Source organism: Mobula birostris, chromosome 13, assembly GCF_030028105.1.
Source record: "Mobula birostris isolate sMobBir1 chromosome 13, sMobBir1.hap1, whole genome shotgun sequence".
Taxonomy (NCBI): domain Eukaryota; kingdom Metazoa; phylum Chordata; class Chondrichthyes; order Myliobatiformes; family Myliobatidae; genus Mobula; species Mobula birostris.
In genome coordinates this window covers 75,732,629-75,754,067 of record NC_092382.1, presented here as the reverse complement: position 1 = coordinate 75,754,067, position 21,439 = coordinate 75,732,629, and the positions used below count along the sequence as shown (strand labels likewise).

Below are 21,439 nucleotides of genomic sequence, written 5' to 3'. Positions count from 1 at the left end.
TAAAACTATCGAGTCGACCTCATTTACAGCTTTATACAGCTGCTTCTTTTTCTGAACTCACATATTGGCAATGACATAGTCAATATAATTGTTTAAATATCTTGTATACATGTATATCCTGTTGAACATACTTAAACACTTTAACATATTGTGAAGAATGCTGCAAATAAATGTTCAGGTTTGTGTTGTTCCAACCAGGCTGTGTACAACAACAAAGGGTATTATTGCACATCACAAATCACATTAATTGCGTTCAGAAATAGATTCAGTTAATTCATTGTAGTTCAGCACATACAGACATATGGAATATGCCACATGTTGTTATGAAATGAAAATAGTACATGTTATTATTATAGATTTTGCAACCATATGAAATGTTTCTCCAATACGAGTAAACATTCCAAGGAAGAAGTCTCTACAGATGGGGAAGGATGTGAAACACAACCTTGATGAATCTGCCCAAAATTTACATTAATCACATTCAGACTCACCTCTCTGACCTCCTGTGGAGCCACTGTGTAGATTGGAACTGCAAAGTGGCAGACACAACCAGACACATTGAGTACACTGCTGGAACATCAGAACGATGACAGGATTTGTATTCAAAATGCAGAATGGTCTGAACTTTGAAAACACGTCACTGACCGATGGGATATTGTCACTGCAACTCTGGATCTAAGCTCACTGAACTGAGATGATAACCTCACAGCTGGCCACGCTGCCGACACCATTACTATTCCCTGCCCATCGTCGATCATGACGATAATGTTGTCTCTGGAGCCTTAACACTGACCACACTGCTAATGTAACAGCGTGTCCTGGTCATTCTCTGAAATACATTCCTAAGACACCCATATTTTAACTTCTTCCTTCTCTGCATAGTATTCAATTGGAGATTTACCCAAATCCTTGAGTCAGCTGATCGCGATTAGGTAGATCAATGGCACCAACAAATGCAATATTGTATTATGTACATTACTGCCCCATATGACTGAATAGCTAACAAACCAGGTGGAGAATTAGTACAGATGCTTCTCTCCTACGGTGTTAGCACTAATATTAAATGCAGGATCACTGCCATCCTCCTACATCAGCTTTCACCTTAAATGTGCAACTGATGTGTCGTTGTTCTAATACCAATTAATTTCAATTTGTCGAAATGTAGCTGGAATAAGAGAAAATCTGCAGGTGATGGAAATCCGAACAACACACATAAAATGCTGGAGGAATTCAGCGGGCCAGGCAGCTTCTACGGAAAGGAGTGCAGTCGACGATTCAGGACGAAACATGTCGGCAGGGCTGGAGACAAAAAAAGCTGAGGTGTAGATTTGAAAGGTGTGTCGGGGGGGGGGGGGTGAGAGAAATGCCAGGAAATAGGTGAAACTTGGAGGGGAAGGGATGAAGAAAAGATCTAGGAAGTTGATTGGTGAAAGAGACAGAAGGCCATGGAAGAAAGAAAAAAAAATGTGTGGATAGGAGCACCAGAGGGAGGCAATGGGCTGGCAAGGACATAATATGAGAGAGACACACAAGGGAATGGGCAACAGTGGGGGAGGGGGGGGTGGCATTACTGGAAGTTTGAGAAATCGATCATGCCATCAGGTTGGAGGCTAATGGAACAGAATATAAGGTATTGTTCCTCCAATCTAAGTGTAGCCCTATCGTGACATTGGAGGAGCCCATAGACGGACATATTGGAATCGGAACGGGAAGTCAAATTAATATGGGTGGCCACTTGAAGATCCTGCTTGTTCTGGCGGACGGAGCATAGATACTGAGCAAAGTGGTCCCCCAATCTACGCCGGTTCTCACGCGATATACATCGGGTGTGGTTTTCCTATAGATAAGTCACTGCACAACAGATTGGGAATTATATTAAACGAACACCAACACAAATAATTTGTCTCCATCACATGGATGGCGGAGCAAAGTGATTGAACAACGCAGTAATGTGAGGCACAGAAGTTGATCATTTTAACTTTAGCTTCAGCACAGTCAATTTTTCAAACACCATACGTGTAGCATAAACTTATATACAAGATAAAGCATTATTAGCATCTATTTCATTACATCTGGTAGTGAAATAATCAAAACGGGACATCTTTCTCACTGTGCGAGACGGTAAACTATTTAGATAATAGTCGTGGAAAGGGATTGGTAATGCAGAGGGATCTGAGGAAAACGTTTTCCAACCATATACCAGAAGCAGTCTGGAATGCACTGTGTAAAGTGACTGCTGGTGGAGGGTAAACTCAAAACATTTACAAGTGTAATATCGCACAGTAGATTGAGAGAGTTGCCAGATATGAAGCAAGCAAACTGTTTGCACTTCTGGAACTTGACAACTATTAGAGGCGTAGTTCATTTCTTAAATGGATCCTACGCAGCAATAAATAAAGTAGCCGTGGATGTTAGCAGCGAATCACTGACTGTACAAAATCAGAACCAGAATGAGGATTAGTATCACCAGCATATGTCATGAAATCCGTCTTTATGCGGCAGCAGTACATCGCAATGCACAATAACAAAAACCGTAATTCCCCTTACTGAAATTAAACGTTTCCCTAACTTGTCTGTTCCTATCCCCCTCCAATACTATGGTAAAGGAGATAGAATCGTGATCACTATCTCCAAAATACTCTCTGACTGAGAGACCTACCACCTGACCGGGTTCATTTTCCAATGCCAGATCAAGTACAGTCTCTCCTCTTGTAGGCTTATTGTGTCACGAAATCTTCCTGAGCACACCTAACAAACTGCATCCCATCTAAATCGCTTACTCTAGAGAGATGCCAATCAATATTTGGGAAATTAAAATCTCCCACCACAACAACCCTGTTATTATTACTCCTTTCCAGAATCTGTCTCGCTGTCTGCTCCTCGATGTCCCTGTTACTATTGGGTGGTCTATAAAAAAAACACCATGTTGCATTATTGGCCCCTTCCTATTCCTAACTTCCACCAACACAGACTCCGTAGACAACCCCTCCATGACTTCATTCTTTTCTGCAGCAGTGACACTATTTCTGATCAACAGTGCCATGCCCTCACCTCTTTTGCCTCCCTCCCTGTCCTTTTTGAAACATCTAAAGCCTGGCACTTGAAGTAACCATTCCTGCTCCTGAGCCATGCAAGTCTCTGTAATGACCACAACGTCACAGCTCCAAACAATGTTACCTCTAATTTTTAGTAGTCAGTGTGCACAAAAATCTTATGTTGTGCAATTTATTTTTTCCTGTGACAAAAGTATGAGCGCACTGAATGCACACATGGCACAGTTTATGTAGGTTTACAAAGTATTTGACATAAAACTGCACAGAATTGGAGGCCGGTAACTAGTGGTGTGCCTCAGGGATCTGTACTGGGTCCAATGTTGTTTTTCATATACATTAATGATCTGGATGATGGGGTGGTAAATTGGATTAGTAAGTATGCAGATTATGATACTAAGATAAGTGGCGTTGTGGATAATGAAGTAGGTTTTCAAAGCTTGCAGAGAGAATTAGGCCAGTTAGAAGAGTGGGCTGAAAGATGGCAGATGGAGTTTAATGCTGATAAATGTGAGGTGCTACATTTTGGTAGGACTATCAAAATAGGACATGCACGGTAAATGTTAGGGCATTGAAGAATGCAGCAGAACAGAGGGATCTAGGAATAATGGTGCATAGTTCCCTGAAGGTGGAATCTCATGTGGAGAGGGTGGTGAAGAAAGCACTGCACATTTCTTCAGCCTTTTTTCAGCTCAGAGATATCGTTGGGCTGCACAGCTGAAAAAAAAACATAGGGATTGTTCTTAACAAGGAAGATTCCAGGACTGAAAAGGGTGGGAAATGTATGATGCCTCTGGGCGTGTAGTCTTAATAGTTTAAAATACTGAGAGGACATCTGATTGAAATACACACAAATTAAAAGTCCTAGATGGAATAGATATCATGAGTTTCCGTGTTGTATGACTCTATCAATCTACAGTATACTTTTCTGCTGATAAAAAGAGAAACTGGTGTAAATGTCTGACTTTGTTGCTACAAGCATAACCCAGAATATTGAACTTTGCGAAGTTCCTCACGCAATAATGAAATTCTAGTTCCAAAGCAACAATGAAATGCGTGTACAGCTTTTGAACATGAGTGTATATTGGTAACCAACACTGGTATCGCTGTGTTTCCACACTTGTAAAAACAGTGACCCTGAAAGGGTACTGACAGGATGCAAATAATTACATTAACAACCCAAAAGCTGTCTTGTAGATTTGTCAAAGTATAGTATTGTCTGCATTCAATTCTTAACATACACTGAAGATTTAATAGATTCTAGGCTCACACAGGAGACTTCAGACCAAATCTACCTTGTCTGTTGATGATGCAGGGCTGTCGTCAGGTTGCGACAGTGCGTACATTCTCCCGTTCTGGAAAATCTGGGAGCACAGATCCAAGGCAGAACAGGAACAGAACATGGTTTGCTGAGAACATTATTGATCTCTCAAAACAGCATCTGAGGAAATGTCATCCATCTGAATGCCTACTGTGTTAAATTTCTCTCTCCATAATTTCTGCATAGCTTGCTGATGTTTCTGATAATTTGTCTTTTTAAGTTCAGAGTTATGCCATCCGCATTATTTTGTCTTTTCATCACCAGAGAAGTTTTTCCTCTGTGGTTATTTGAAATGGCTGAGCAGAATCTGGAAGCTCAGGTTACACAGCACTGGCTGTATCATGAGTTTTTTTTTCAGGACAATTAGCGTGGTTGAATGGATTTTCTGGAAGTTGCTTCGCACTGAAAGCTAATGGGCATCCTTCACCTGAACTCCATCCTTGCCAGCAGCAACAGAAGCAACTTTCTAGTTAAACACGTGAGCCATTACACACGTGACATTTGATCAGGTTGCTAATTTCATCAGGTGCCAAAACACATTTTCTCACCCCCGATAAACACATTTTTTCACAACCTCTGTTTTCCTATTAATCGTTGTATATTTCAACGTGGGATTATCTTCTGATTCTGAACTTCTGTGTTGTATGTCTATTTTGAAATAGTCTTTCTGTGTTCCAGAGCTGTGACATTGTTGGCAGTGTGTTCCGGGGCGTCACAGAACACTTCAGCTGACGGGCAGGGGTTAAACTGCCCACAAGTTCATACAAAGCGATATCAACTCAATACCAAACACACAAAAACACAAGTACACACATACAGTCTCTCTCTCACACAAACACACACACATTAAAGAATTAATGTGATTCAAAACACGTAATGAGATAATCCAGTTCGAATACTAAATGGTAACAAATGAAAAATTGAAATAAGTTCTGTATCGAAGAGTAGTTCTTTTTTAAAGTAAACTGGTGTAATCATGCCAGATGTGAAAGTTAGGTTGAGCTAGGGTCACACGGCCTTGGGTTCCACACCCACAAGCCCCCACGATCTTATTTTGTCCATCCAGCCGACGCCTAACCGGCAAGATCCCATAGTAAATGTAGGGCAGAGTTATCCTATGCATTGGCTAACATTTCCTAATCAACAAAAGATAAACCTTCAAGACATTAGTGACTTACAGTGTAACAGAGTAAGTTGGAAAGTAGAGATAAAACAAATAAAAAAGAGCAGCCCTTCAATAAATGAGCGAACAAGACCGAAGTCTCACTTACCAGTGACTTCGAGAGTGATGGTCGCTAAGGTTTTTGGGCCACGGATTGGAAGCATGTTCACACGGTACACCCCACTGTCTGACTCGTTCACCGACTTCAGCAGTAGCGACCCATTGGAGGTGAATAGTTCAGCTCGCGATGTATAGGGATTATCAATGGACACGAATTGATCGATCCACTGACAGATAGTTTTCCCATTGAAGGTCCAGCTTCCACTTGAGATCTTCCCTGATGGCCGCACTGAAAAGAAGGCTTCTCCCCCGATGGCTGCATATATTTTTCTGCGCTCTACATTGATGGTAAAATGCTGAGACTCACCTGAGAAAGAGCAAATCGTATGAGGGTAAAGCGACAAAGGTGCAAAAACTAGAGAAATGTACGCACAGTAGCTCAGTAATTACAGATATTTATAACCTATATACAGCTGAAAACGCAGATCGCCTCTTGTAAACTAATCTTCTATCCTACATCTATCCACCAATCTGTTGATTCAGGGACACCCTCTTCCACCAGGCCAGCAGACTGATTAACTCACCCTGATACAATTGTATTTCTATATTGTATGGACTGTCCTGTTGTTCGTGATATTATCATCATCATGGCTTGGCTTCGCAAACAAAGATTTAGGAAGGGGGCTGCCTACGTCTGCTGCAGGCTCGCTGGTGGCTGATGAGGCCAATACAGGACAGGCAGGACCGGCCACAGCAGCTGCAAGGGAAATTCTGTTCTGGGTTTGGTGCTGCTGTGTCACGGTTCTTCCTCCTTCTCCTTTTGTCCTTAATGCCGGCCCTGCATGCATTCTTGAAGGAGGAGACAGTCCGGTGAATGGTGCGTCGCCAGGCCTCGCAATCGGAGTCTAGATTAGACCACTGGCGATGGTCAATGTGACAGGCGCCAAGGGATTTCTTCAGAGAGTCCTTATAATTTACCATAAGTAATTGCACATTGCACATTCAGACGGAGAGGTATGTGATGCAACACAGAGCGTCATAGGAAGTCATTCCTGCCTGTGACCATCAAACTTTACAATTCCTCCCTTGGAGGGTCAGGCACCCTGTGCCAATAGGCTGGTCCTGGACTTATTTCCATTTGGCAAAATTTACATATTATTATTTAATTATTTATGGCTTTACATTGCTATATTTATACTCTATTTTCCTGGTTGGTGCAACTGTAACAAAACCCAATTTCCTACGGGATCAATAAAGTATGACTACGACAATGACAATGTATACGAAAGATGTAAGTAAAAAAGTCAATTCAGTCATTCAATTTATTCCTGGCCAATGTACCTTCACTGGAGTGTAAGTCATAGGACCTAGAGGTAAGATTGCTGTATTGGAGGGAAGCAAGTGATTATTGTGTTTTCTGTTTCACTGAGATGGACCGGTCAGCAGCATCAGGCAAGAACAAAGCAGCGGCGCTCCGACATAGAGCTCTTGTTTCATTCTTGTTCTCCAGACTCAGACCATCCAGCGATTAAATGGTGACCATCCTACATATCGAGGGAGTTCCCCGGCGTGATCCTCACTGTCATTTATGTACTGCCAAAGGCAGATGTCAAGCAAGCACTGGGCGTATTTAATATCATTATAAAGAAGCAAGAAATGACATACCGCGACGGCTTTCATATCTTTGCCAGACACCTTTAATCAAGTAGTTTGAATAAGTCTCGGCCCAACTACATCAGCACATCACCTGCGGCACCTGAGGACCCAGCACACTCGACGACTGATGCACTACTATCCAGAATGCCTGTTGTTTCATCCCTAGACCACATTAGCGGAAATCCAAAATCTGACTGTTCTCACCTTACTTGCACACAGACAAAGCAGCCTGGCCCCAGATACTATTCCAATAAAGTGTTTGTCCTGGGTGGCTAATTGGCTGAGTCTATGGACTTCATTGTCTACATTCAGCAGTCTGACGTACCACGTTGTTTCAGGCAATCTGTAGTCATACCGGTCCGCAGAATATCGCGGTTATCTGCTCAAAGCCTAACATCTTATTGCACTAGCATCCATTGTACGGAGTGATTCGGGAGTTTGCTCATGAAAAACATGAACCCCTGCCTGAGGAATGAAGTATTTCTTTTCCAAATTGCCCAGCATCACAGCTGGTCGACACCAGATGTAATTTAATTGGCTGGTCACTAAGTACTGGAACAACTGTACAATAAATATGCATAGGTGAGAGTGGTTCACATTGAGTACAACTCAGCACCCCCTCAAAACAAATCATTAGGCACCACAAATAGCTCCCTGTTCAACTGGATCCTCGATTTTCTCAGATGCAGACACCAGTATGTACGATTTAATACAAAAAATCCATGGGCCCGATTCGAGATATCCCTGATCCTGGCAATAGGATAGCAACATTATCATCTGGGTGTCCCCTTTACCTCCATGGAATCTCCTTTTTACTCTTCTAATTAAGTAATCTTCTGTCACTATTGCACTCCTGTTCCCCCCCCCCCCGCCCCATTTTCTTCTGAGCCACAGAGCCAGACTCAGTGCTGGAGACATATACGGCTTCCTTCTGGTAAGACAACCCTCTAATAGTATTCAAAGCAGTGTACTGATTATTGAGGGGTAAGGCTACAGGGGCGTTCTGCAAAGGTCAACTATCCCTTTTCCATCTTCTGACAGATACCCAGGGACCCGCTTTCTCGAGCTTAGGAGTGACATATCCATCACCTCCTCATTCTTCTGTGTTGGTCAAAGTTCACCCAGCTGCAGCTTCAGTTGCTTAATACTGTCTCTTAGAAGCTGCAACTCAATTAACGTCGTGAAGATGTGCTTGCAGGACCTTCATTGCTGACCTAAACGCTCGCAGACCGCAGTAAGTAGATAAGTATTTATGAACTTACTTCTTATTTAAGTAAGCAAATGAATGAACAAATAAATAAATGAGTAAACAAACAAGAAAAATGAATAAGAAAATAAACAAGTGAGCGAGGAAAGAAACACAGAAACGAATAACTAATATTGCCGATATAAATAAATTCACAAACAAGAAAGTAAATAAATAAGGAAACAAACAAATAAAAGAAGAATTCTGAGGTCCTGTTCATGAGCTCAAGGACAGTTCCGAAATCTGATTGCTGAAGCTGTGTGTGTGTGTGTGTGTGTGTGTGTGTGTGTGTGTGTGTATGTGCATGTGTGTGTGTGTATAAATAGATAATAGTAGGTAAGAACTAGTGCCAAATGTTTAGAAGTTTTGAGAGCAGCCTAGAACAGGTCGCCGTGGTCCACCAGCATATGCGGAATAAAGTGTTGCATTTACAGAGAAAGTGCGGTGCAGGCAGACATTATGGTGCAAGGCCGTAACGAGTTTGATTGTGAGTTCAGGAGTCCATCTAGTCATACAGGGTCCGATATTTGTCTTTTCCCAAGCAGTAAGGCTGATCAACATCCCCACCCACTATCTCACCCCTCCACACAGCCATCACCACTGCTTTATCATTTCCTGTCAGTCACCGTATGTACAGACACAACTACGCTGAGCATCAACTTATGAATGTACAACCAATCCATGTATACAAGCTATCTTATGTGTTTATATTTATTGTTATTTTAAATTATTGTGTCCTTCATTTTATTGTTTTTTTGTGCTGCATTGAATCTGAGATAAAAATTACTTTGTTTTCCCTTACATTTGTGTGCTGCAAATATCATTAAACAATCCTGCATCTTGAATCTTCCAACAGTTGGACAGAAGCTGTCCTCGAATATTGAGCGTACCCTTAGGCGGTTGCATCTTCTGCTCGATTAACCTGTGCCTAAAGTGGCTGGCTAAATATGATATTTGTTCCACATTCTCCTCAGTACAAGTGAGAGTTTAAAATAAACAAGTTTCTTTTCCTTGTTCTACTTATGATTTTGTAGCTAAGCAGAGTTCCAATGACACCACAGTCATAGGCCGCATCAAAAGGGGTGAGGAATTGGGGGGGGGGAATAAGTTCTCTCAACTTTACTTCATCCATTACATTGAAGGACTCTTCAAGTTCCAAATTAAATTTATTATCACTGCACATTTATATCACAATAAAACAGCCCGGAGGTTCATTTTCTTGTGACAGAATAAATCTATACACTGTAATAATAAATATAATAGAACCAGTGAAGTACCACACCAAGAGTGTGCAAAAGACAACAAACTGTGCAAAAACAACAAAGAAAGAAAGAACACTGATAATAAATGAATAAGCAATAAACCTATGGATGGGTGGGATACAGAGGGCTCTCTATGTTACAGGTGCTGGTGGATGCGACTCGGCAGATTAATGACCTGGTGTGGACTATATGGGTCAAAGGGCCTGGTATTGTGCTGTGACGATATCCTGAGTTATTCATGATGGATTGTGCTTTTAAAAAGAGAGAGCACACAGCTGTACAGCACAAACAGAGCGTGAGAGTGTGTGTGTGTGACAGAGAGAGAGAGAGAGAGAGACAGAGAGAGAGCACACAGTTTGATTGGGATTTCTACAAGGCCACTGCTAGCTTCTGAGTTCCTACAGAGAGAGAAGGGAGGAGCTACTTGATGCACAGCTGGTGTTCAGCACAACAGTATCTGAACTAGCGTAATTGCTTGTTTCACAGGACACGCAGACGCACTAAGGTAAGGTGAAGTTACCACTATCCTGTTCAGGTGCCCACGAGAGTGGGACTGAGGATCGATCGTGAGGGATCGATCTGTGATTATTAGTGCGTGAAAGAGAGACCCTGTGGAGTCTACCAGTGTGTCTAACCTTTGCCTGGATTGGTAGACTATCACTCGAAGACGGTGCTCTTAAGTTGGTCAAGTTTGGCTAACTTGGAAGTTTCGGAGGACAACGGGAAGGATCGATGGCATCGGCTTACTCAGACAACCACGACACCTCTCTCTCTCTCCATCATTACTGAACTCAATACCACGAACTGAACTGATTTCATTTACCCATCGTCGTAAGACTGTATCCATTTACTCCCTAGGCTTGAAGAAGCTTGGTTTTTATATTTCCACACTTATATATGCATGAACTTTGCTAACCTGTTTGATTTATCTGAATTTATATTACTGTATTGCGTAGTTACTAATAAAATAGCATTAGTTAACAGCAATACCAGACTCCAAGGTGTTTTCCATTTCTGCTGGTTCTTTAATCTGTTACAGGGTACGTAACAGTGCTATGACTATGATAGTGATATGTGGTAGAAGTGATTGTGTCTACAACCTTCTGCAATCTCTGTCGATCCTGTGCTTTGGAGCCTGTATACTAGACGGTGTTGAAACCAGCTGGAATGCTGTTCAGATCTGTCGACATTTTCCAGTCTCCTCTTTAATCTCCTAAGCAAGTACACCCGCTGATGTGAATGTATAAATATGCGAGGCCAAGCAGATTGGTTGAACTTGCTCACCACTTCCACCACCTCAATGAGGACTGGAGTGTGTCCCGCACCCCACCCCCTGAGGAAAATGTCACATGAGCTGGTAAAGCATGACAGAAGGAGAGTTAGGGCTGAAAGGCCTTCTGCTACTTCTGTGTTTTGGGTTATTTCCTTCTCCACCTTCTCACTCGACGATCCATTCAGTCTGGCTTTTCAGATGACAGACACTTCTGAACTGGCACAGAGACCAGAAAATGCACCTCAGTCTCCAAGTGTAACAGAGACAGGAGCATTCTCTCGGTGTGGCAGTGATGGAGCTCTTGTTCTTCATCTCTTCACACCGGCTGGTGAGGAACATTCAGTTTGAGATAGAAAACCATAGAAACCATAGAAAAACTACAGCACAGAAACAGGACTTTTGGCCCTTCTTGGCTGTGCCAAACCATTTTCTGCCTAGTCCTGCTGACCTGATATGGACCATATCCCTCCATACACCTCCCATCCATGTATCTGTCCAATTTATTCTTAAATGTTAAAAAAGAACCCGCATTTACCACCTCATCTGGCAGCTCATTCCATACTCCCACCACTCTCTGTGTGAAGAAGCCCCCCCTAATGTTCCCTTTAAACTTCCCCCCTCACCCTTAGCCCATGTCCTCTGTTTTTTCTCTCCCCTTGCCTCAGTGGAAAAAGCCTGCTTGCATTCACTCTATCTATACCCATCATAGTTTTATATACCTCTATCAAATCTCCCCTCATTCTTCTATGCTCCAGGGAATAAAGTCCTAACCTATTCAACCTTTCTCTGTAACTGAGTTTCTCAAGTCCTGGCAACATCCCTGTAAGCCTTCTCTGCACTATTTCAACCTTACTTATATCCTTCCTGTAATTTGGTGACCAAAACTGAACACGATACTCCAGATTCGGCCTCACCAATGCCTTATACAACCTCATCATAACATTCCACTCTTACACTCAATACTTTGATTAATAAAGGCCAATGTACCAAAAGCTCTCTTTACGACCCTATCTACCTGTGATGCCACTTTTAGGGAATTTTGCATCTGTATTCCCAGATCCCTCTGTTCCACTGCACTCCTCAATGCCTTACCATTAACCCTGTATGTTCTACCTTGGTTTGTCCTTCCAAAGCGCAATACCTCACACTTGTCCGTATTAAACTCCATCTGCCATTTTTCAGCCCATTTTTCCAGCTGGTCCAAGTCCCTCTGCAGGCTCTGAAAACCTTCCTCACTGTCTACTACACCTCCAATCTGTGTATCATCAGCAAATTTGCTGATCCAATTTTCCACATTATCATCCAGATCATTGATATAGATGACAAATAACAATGGATCCAGTACTGACCCCTGTGGCACACCACTAGTCACAGGCCTCCACTCAGAGAAGCAATTCTCTACCACCACTCTCTGGCTTCTTCCATCGAGCCAATGTCTAATCCAATTTACCACCTCTCCATATATACCTAGGGACTGAATTTTCCTAACTAACCTCCCATGCGGGACCTTGTCAAATGCCTTACTGAAGTCCATGTAGACAACGTCCACTGCCTTCCCTTCATCCACTTTCCTGGTATCCTCCTCGAAAAACTCCAATATATTGGTCAAACATGGCCTACCATGCACAAAGCCATGCTGACTCTCCCTAATAAGTCCCTGTCTATCCAGGTGCTTGTAGATTCTGTCTCTTAGTACTCCCTTCAATAACTTACCCACTACCATCTTCAAATTTACCGGCCTATAATCTCCTGGATTACTTTTCGATCCTTTTTTAAACAACGGAACAACGTGAGCCACTCTCCAATCCTTCGGCACCTCACCCGTAGACTCCGACATTTTAAATATTTCTGCTAGGGCCCCCGCAATTTCAACACTAGTCTCCTTCAAGGTCCGAGGGAACACCCTGTCAGGTCCTGGGGATTTATTCACTTTAATTTTCCTCAAGATAGCAAGCACCTCCTCCTTTTCAATCTGTACAGTTTCCATGATCTCACTACTTGTTTCCCTTAATTCCATAGACTTCATGCCAGTTTCCTTCATAAATACAGACGCAATAAACCCATTTAAGATCTCCCCCATTTCTTTTGGTTCCGCACATAGCCGACTACTCTGATCTTCAAGAGGACCAATTTTATACCTTACCATCCTTTTACTCTTAATATACCTGTAAAAACACTTTGGATTATCCTTCACTTTGACTGCCAAGGCAACCTCATGTCTTCTTTTAGCCTTCCTGATTTTCTTATTAAGTATTTTCTTGCACTTTTTATACTCCTCAAGCACCTTATTTACTCCCTGTTTCCTATACATGTCATACAACTCTCTCTTCTTCTTTATCAGAGTTGCAATATCCCTTGAGAACCAAGGTTCCTTATTCCTATTCACTTTGCCTTTAATCTTGACAGGAACATACAAGCTCTGCACTCTCAAAATTTCTCCTTTGAAGGCTTCCCACTTACCGATCACATCCTTGCCAGAGAACAACCTGTCTCGATCCATGCTTTTTAGATCCTTTCTCATTTCTTCAAATTTGGCCTTCTTCCAGTTCAGAACCTCAACCCTAGGACCAGATCTATCCTTGTCCATGATCAAGTTGAAACTAATGGTCTTATGATCACTGGAACCAAAGTGCTCCCCTACACAGACTTTTGTCACTTGTCCTAACTCGTTTCCTAACAGGAGATCCAATATTGCATCCCCTCTAGTTGGTCCCTCTATATATTGATTTAGAAAACTTTCCTGAACACATTTTACAAACCCTAAACCATCTAGACCCCTAACAGTATGGGAGTCCCAATCAATATATGGAAAATTAAAATCCCCTACCACCACAACTTTATGTTTCCTGCAGTTGCCTGCTATCTCTCTGCAGATTTGCTCTTCCAAGTCTCGTTGACTATGGGTGGTCTGTAATACAATCCCACTAATGTGGCCATCCCTTTCCTGTTTCTCAGCTCCACCATAAGGACTCAGTGGACAAGCCCACTAATCTGTCCTGCCTGAGCACTGCTGTAATATTTTCCCTAACAAGCAATGCTACTCCCCCACCTTTCAGTCCTCTGCCTCGATCACATCTGAAACATCGGAACCCTGGAATATTAAGCTGCCAGTCCTGCCCCTCCTGTAGCCAAGTTTCACTAATTGCTATAATGTCATAATTCCACATGTCAATCCACACCCTCAACTCGTCCGCCTTCCCTGCAATACTCCTAGCATTGAAATATATACACCTCAGAAGATTTTTACCACCACTCACAACCTTTCTATTTGCGGCTTTGCTTGAACTTTTAACATCATTTATTTTCACCCCAGCCTCACTGTCAGCTCTGGCACTCTAGTTCCCATCCCCCTGCAAATCTAGTTTAAAACCTCCCCATCCCCCTGCAAATCTAGTTTAAAGCCTCCCCAATAGCACTAACAAACCTCCCTGAAAGGATCTTGGTCCCCCTGTAGTTCAAGTGTAACCCGTCTCCCTTGTACAGGTCCCACCTGCCCCAGAAGAGATCCCAATGATCCTGCAATCTGAAACCCTGCCCCCTACACCAGTTCCTCAGCCACTTGTTCCTCCTCCAGAGCATCTTATTCCTACCCTCACTGGCACCTGGCACAGGTAGCAATCCTGAGATTACCACCCTTGAGGTCCTGCTTTTCAACTTCCTACCAAGCTCTCTATACTCACTCTCCAGGACCTCCTCACTCTTCCTTGCTATGTCATGGGTACCGATGTGCACCACGACATCTGGCTGGTCACCCTCCCACTTCAGAATGTCATGCAATCAATCAGAGACATCCTCGACCCTGGCACCCGGGAGGCAACAAACCATCCTGGATTCTCTGTCACGATCACAGAATCTCCTATCTGCACCTCTAACTGCCGAGTCGACTATCACTACCGCTCTCCTCTTTTTCCACCCTCCCTTCTGCACTGCAGAGCCAGACTCAGTGCCAGAGATCCGGCTACTGCAGCTAGTCCCAGGTAAGTCATCCCCCCCAACAGTATCCAATGCGGTATACTTGTTGTTGAGGGGAATGGCCACAGGGGAACCCTGCTCTGCCTGCCTTTTCCTCTTCCCTCGCCTGACAGTGACCAAATTTCCTGTCCTCTGCTCCTTTGAGATAACTACCTCCCTGTAGCTGCTATCTATAATCTCTTCATTCTCCCGAATGATCCGCAGGTCCTCCAGCTCCTGCTCCAGTTCCCTAACGCGGTTTGTCAGGAGTTGCAGCTGGATGAACTTCTGGCAGGTGTCATTGTCAGGAACACCGGAGAGCTCCCTGACTTCCCACATCCTGCAAGAGGAGCATTCCAACATCCTGCCTGGCATTCTCTCTACGCTAGACAATCTGAACAAAAAAACTAATCGGAGCCTACCCTGGCCTCTGCCCGTTCTCGCCGAAGCCTGTTGAGCCAAAGCCGCCCCACTCTGACTCAGTCCACTCTGACGATGGCCGCTACAACGATGGTCGCTGTATATGGTGGTCTGCTTTTAAACCCTGGCGCACTACGTCACGCGCCTGCGCAGTGCAGACCCTTCTCCCCGAGCAGTGTTTAAAAAAAAACTTTTTCTACTTGATTTCCTCACTCCCTTCTTCTCAGCTGCTTGCTTCGACTGATATATACTTCAAACAGATAATAATCTATTTGAGCACACTGGCAGATAACTGCAGAACAGTTAACAACATTTGAACTAAATATTCAAAGAGTATTTGTCCTTTGATTGGGGCTGATTCAATTGGCTCTGCCATTTATGACGCTATAATCCAATCATTTGAACCGAAGACCAATATCTACGGCTCAGTCTCCGAGTGTAACAGAGATAGGCCCTGCTGTTGGGATGATTTCTCAGTGCTTGTTCTTTGTCTCTTCCTACCTGCGGGTGAACGACACTCTCTCAGATAGTCAGGAAATCAAACAGTGCAGCGGGTGGTTGTAGGAAAGAAGAGTCGGTTACAAGATACAATCTTATTGAGCCAAACAGTCCCTAAGGATCTGCAGTTATTGAGCTAAGTACAGTTCTGTAGTCTATCTATATCTGCTCTTCCTCAGGTGAGTCTCATCCACATAGAGCAGAACCAGATAAATGTCACTGGCGGGGAAATGTTTTCCTTTCTGTGCAGCCGAACTCAGCAGTGGAAAACTGAATTTTAATGGGAAACAATTGCCCAGTGGATCAGTAAACACCGTGTCTATTGATAATGCATAAACATTGCGGGCTGAGTTAATCATCTTCAACAGGTTGTTGCTGCTGAAGCCAGTGAACATGTCTGGCAGTGGGGAATACTGTGTGAATGTGGTTCCAAAAAATGTCCCCATGACCTTGCCGATCATCACTCCACGAGTCGTTGTTAAGTGAGATTTAGTTGTATGCGGTTATGCATTCTCCAATGATTACGTTCATTTTATTCCTGTGATGAATGTGTAATGTCCTGGTTCACGTCTTTGCTGTTATACTGCAGGTGTTTCGTCTGGTAGTTCTGTAGGAGGGGACTGTTTTGCTTTTAGCCTCCTTCGGTTATTGTTGAAGATAAGGGATGATGTTGAATGTGTGCCATCAATTAGCAGGAGGTTTTTTTCATTAGGAACAATAAGATTGGTTTTGGTTCAGCGGGAGATGAAAAGAAAAAACGTAGCATGCGATCTGGTTGGAGACCGATTGTTCAAGATGGATTTAAAAAATTAGATGCAAAAAGATGACGCTGCGTACGGTGGCCGTGTTGAGAGCTCTGTTCCAAATCTTCAGTATACTACTAACTTCTACAATTTTCTTCGCATTTTCTGTTCAAGTAGCTGATAGTCACATCACATACAATGGACTGACACTTCTGTACATCGGAAAGATGGCACTTACCCACTAGGTGCCGCCTTTCCTACACTGGGATCCCCTGCTCGCGCGATCCATGGGAGACTCATCTTGACAATGCCACGGCATCGGAACAAGCGCCGGAGGCAAGGGAGAAGGGATGGCATCCTGGTGTGGCTGAGACTGCGTGCTAATCGGCCAAGGCTCCCTCGCATACCCTTGAACAACAAGCTGTGTGAACTGACAGCCAGAATCTTCTACCAGTGGGAAACAAAGGTATGTAACATTTTGTGGCTCGTGGAGACCTGGCTGATGGTGGAAATACCAGACCTCGCTATCGAACCCTTGGGTTCTCCCTGTTCTGGGCAGATAGTCAAAAAACCTCTCTGGGACGAGTAATGGAGGAAGGATATACTTCATGGTCAAAAGTGCTTACAGCGATCCCCGGAATGTGCATGCCCTCAAATTCTTTTGTTCTCCCGACCTGGAATAACTGGCGCCACTGTGTAGCCCCTACTGGCTGCCCAGGCAGTTCACGGCTGTTATCATCACAGCAGTGTACATTCCACCGCAGGCTGATGCTGACCTAGCTCTTAAGGAACTGTACAAGACCATCAACATGCTGGAGACTGCACACCCAGAGGCTGCCTTCATCATCGCCGGTGATTTTAATCAAGCGTCGCTGACGGAACTCTCTCCAAAGTTTTGTCAGTACATCTGGGTGAGCACTCGGGGAGATAGCACACTCGACTGCTGCTACTCTCCCTTCCGCAACGCTTACAAAGCTCTCCTACGCCCAGCTTTTGGAAAATCAGATCACTCTTTGATCCTGTTTCTCCTGACGTACAGGCAGAAACTGATACAAGATGTCCACTGTTGGTCCGACCAATCGGTCTCCATGCTGCAGGATTGCTTCCATGACGAACATTGGAATGTCATTGGAATTCTAGTACGAGAGGGCATGACTTAAGGGTCGAAGGGCGCCCATTCAGAACAGAAATGCTTAGAAGTTTTTTTAGTCAGAGGGTGGTGAATCTATGGAATTTGTTGCCACAGACAGCAGTGGAGGCCAAGTCATTGGGTGTATTTAAGGCAGAGATTGATAGGTATCTGCGTAGCCAGGGCATCGAAGGTTATGGTGAGTAGGCAGGGGAGTGGGACTAAATGGGAGAATGGACCAGCTCATGATAAAATGGCGGAGCAGACTCGATGGGCCGAATGGCCGACTTCTGCTCCTTTGTCTTATGGTCTTATGAAGATCTCTTCGAGATTAGGGATAGAGTCACGTGCTTCATCGGGAAATGCATCGATGATGTTGTCCCCCAGAAGCCAGTTAGGGCCTTCAAAACCAGAAACCCTGGATCAATAGTTCCTTGCGAGCAGGATTTACTGCGCGACACAGACCTTACCTTGCCAATAATCAGCAGGAGATCAAGAAAAGCAGCTACAAACTGTGCAAAGCCATCAAGGCTGGGAAACCACACACAGGGACAAGACCGAGTCATGAGTCTCTCTGAATAGCACATGTGACTTGTGGCGAGTGTTGCACACCATCGCAGACCTCAAAGCCAAACGCAGTGGTGCAGCCTCTCTCCCAGATGAGCTCAGTCGCTTTTACACTCAGTTCGATGTCACTAACTCTGAGCCTCCCAGGAAAGCCACGGCTACAAACTGCAACCCGGTCATCTCCGAGGCTCTGGTACGCAGATGGTTCCAACGAGTGGACAGTCGCAAGGCTGCGGGATCAGAAGGCATCCCAAGGCCAATAGTTAAGATGTGCGCAGTACAGCTGGCAGGTATGTTTACAGACATTTTTAATCTCTCCCTCTCCTAGTGTAGAGTGCCCTCCTGTGTCAAATTATCCACCATTGACACTGTACCAAAAAAGACCAAGGTAAGATGTCTGAACGACTGGCGTCCTGTCGCACTCACCGCAATGCTCTAAGAGGACTGCAACTGCACTAACCCTACCACCTAAAATGCACCCCAGGCAATTCGCCTGCCAACACAACTGATTGACCAACAACACAATAGCCACTGTTCTACATACCGTCCTTACACATCTGGAGAAGAAGGATGCTTATGTGAGAATGCTGTTCTTGGACTACAGTTCTGCATTCAACACCATAATTTCCTCCAGGCTCGACAGGAAGCTCAGAGACCTCGGCCTTGTCCCTGCCTTGTGCATCTGGATCCCGGACTTCCTGTCAGATCGCTGACAGGTGGTAAGAGTGGGCTCCCCCACCTCCATCCCTCTGACTCTCCACACAGGAGCCCCTCAGGGCTGTGTACTAAGTCCGCTCCTTTAAGCCTGGTTTATACTTCTGCGTTAACTGCGCGCCGTAACCTACGCAAGTGGCCTACGAGTGTTGTGAGCATTTATACTTGTGCGTTGGTGTGTCTGCGTCGCTCTGCAATTCGCGCACTTCACGCATGCGCACTCACCTGCCCGCGCAAGGCTTCATAGTAGTCTCGGGGTAAACAAGACGTGAGCGTCTTTTTTCATGCGAAATGTGTCCTCCATAATTTCGGAGGTCTGTAAAGCTTTATGGAAAGCATTGCAGCCAGAGTTCCTTCCCTGCCCTTCAGTCACCCAATGGGAACCTATTGCAGCGTAGGATGAAATGCGATGCTACCAAGCGGACCAATCACAGCTTGCGTTCTGCATTGCCATGACACGTGGTTACATTTTGGGAGAGGTGCGCGTCGCAGCAACACAAACTCTCGTGTAGGGTTCTGCATCAGCTTTGCGGCGACGCATTGACACAGAAGTATAAATCAGCCCTTATTCTCTGTGTACCCATGACTGTGTCGCCCCCATAGCTCTAATCTGCTAATTAAATTTGCCGATGACACTACATTGATTCGTCTTATCTCAAACAATAACGAGGTGGCCTACAGGGAAGAAGTCATCCCTCTGACACAGTGTTGTCAAGAAAACAACCTTTCCCTTAATGTTGCAAAGAAGCGAAAAACAAAGGTGCTGATGTTGGATTACAGGAGGAATGGAAACGGGCTGAACCCTATTAATAGAAATGGATCTGTGATTGAGAGGGTAAACAGCCTCAAGTTTCTCAGATTCCACATCACCAAAGATCTCACGTGGTCTGTACACACCAGCTGTCCAGTGAAAAAGGAACAACAACGCCTCTTTGACCTCAGACGGTTGAAGAAGTTTGGTTTGCGCCCCTAAATCCTAAGAACTTTCTACAGGGGCACAATTGAGAGCATCCTGAAATGCCTGTTATGGGGACTCTAACTCCCTTAATTGCAGGATTCTGCAGAGAGTGGTGCAGACAGCCCAGTGCATCTGTAGTTGTGAACTTCCCATGATTCTGGACATTTACAAAGACAGGTGTGAAAAAAGGGCCTGAAGGATCATTGAAAACCCAAGTCACAACAACCATAATCTATTCCAGCTGCTGCCATCCGGGAAGTGGTACCGCAGCATAAAAGCCAGGGCAAACAGGGTCCGGGGCAGCTTCTTCCACCAGACCATCAGACTGATTAGCTTGATTTAAGTGTTACGTTGTTACATTCTATGTTACATTGACTGTTCTATTTATTATAAGTTATTATAAATTAGTATGATTGCATATTGCACATTTAGACAGAGACGTAACTTGAAGATTTTTACTCCTCGTGTGTGAAGGATGTAAAAGTAAAGTCAATTCAGTTCTGATCAATTCTGTCACCGATGATTTTTTAAATGTTCCACCTTTGTCCGGCATCCTTTACTTGTATAACATTTTGCGATATTCTGTCTTATGCCACCGGAATATGTTTTCGCAATATTTTGGTCTTTGACTTGAATGTCTGCTCTATCTGTTATGTGTAACAACCTGGTAATGAGGCACTGACATCCAAGCCAATTATACATTCCCATTCACTCACAAGTAGTCCAATCCAACCATTTGACTTGCGTTACCATTTGCATCATACATAATAGTTGTTCGTCCATCGTTGATGTTGGTGAGGACCTCGACATCATTATGATGGTGTCGAGACTAGTGCTTGATTTGGATTTAAGTGAGGGAGAGTTGCGTAGCATCAGCCTCACTCTCTCTTCACAATTCCCATCTGGATCCAGTGGCAGGACAGAGTCGAGACATAATAATACATTCCTGGAGGCAATCAAAATGGTTGGCACTTAGACAGCCAAAGGCAATTAGCTTCAGGAAAGAGGGGTAATAGTGGATATGACACTGGAGAAGTAATAATGGCAACAAGGAAATGGCGGATAATCTTAATAATTATTTTGCTTCAGTCTTCACTGTGGAAAACACCACAGTCTTCCCGAAATTGTACAGTGTCGAGGCAGGATTGACTGTAGTTGCTATTACTAATGAGAAGGTGTTGGGTAGTTGAAAAGCCTTAAGGTAGATAGGGAGGGGAGGGAACGTCGACTCAGACCATGAGAGGCCTGCATCAGGCATTTTCATGCCTTACAAGGCGCAGGCTGGATGTCCGTGTGGGGCACCACTCCTTGCACAGACTAGAGCAATGTGTGATTAAGTGCCTTACTCAAGGGCACAAACACACTGCCACAGATGAGGCTCGAACTGGCGACCTTGAGATAACTAGACGAACACCTTAACGACTTGGCC

At 44.1% G+C, this 21,439-nt stretch overlaps 1 protein-coding gene across 2 annotated transcripts in view; it reads right to left on the bottom strand.

Annotated features, from left to right (window-relative positions):
• LOC140207009 (NACHT, LRR and PYD domains-containing protein 3-like) overlaps positions 1-21,439 on the bottom strand; it is a 78,215-nt gene that overhangs the window by 44,478 nt on the left and 12,298 nt on the right. For both annotated transcript variants that reach the window (XM_072275329.1, XM_072275330.1), the window contains exon 3: positions 5,643-5,960. In XM_072275329.1, the coding sequence (XP_072131430.1) occupies positions 5,643-5,960 (318 nt within the window). The remainder of the gene's footprint in view (positions 1-5,642; positions 5,961-21,439) is intronic.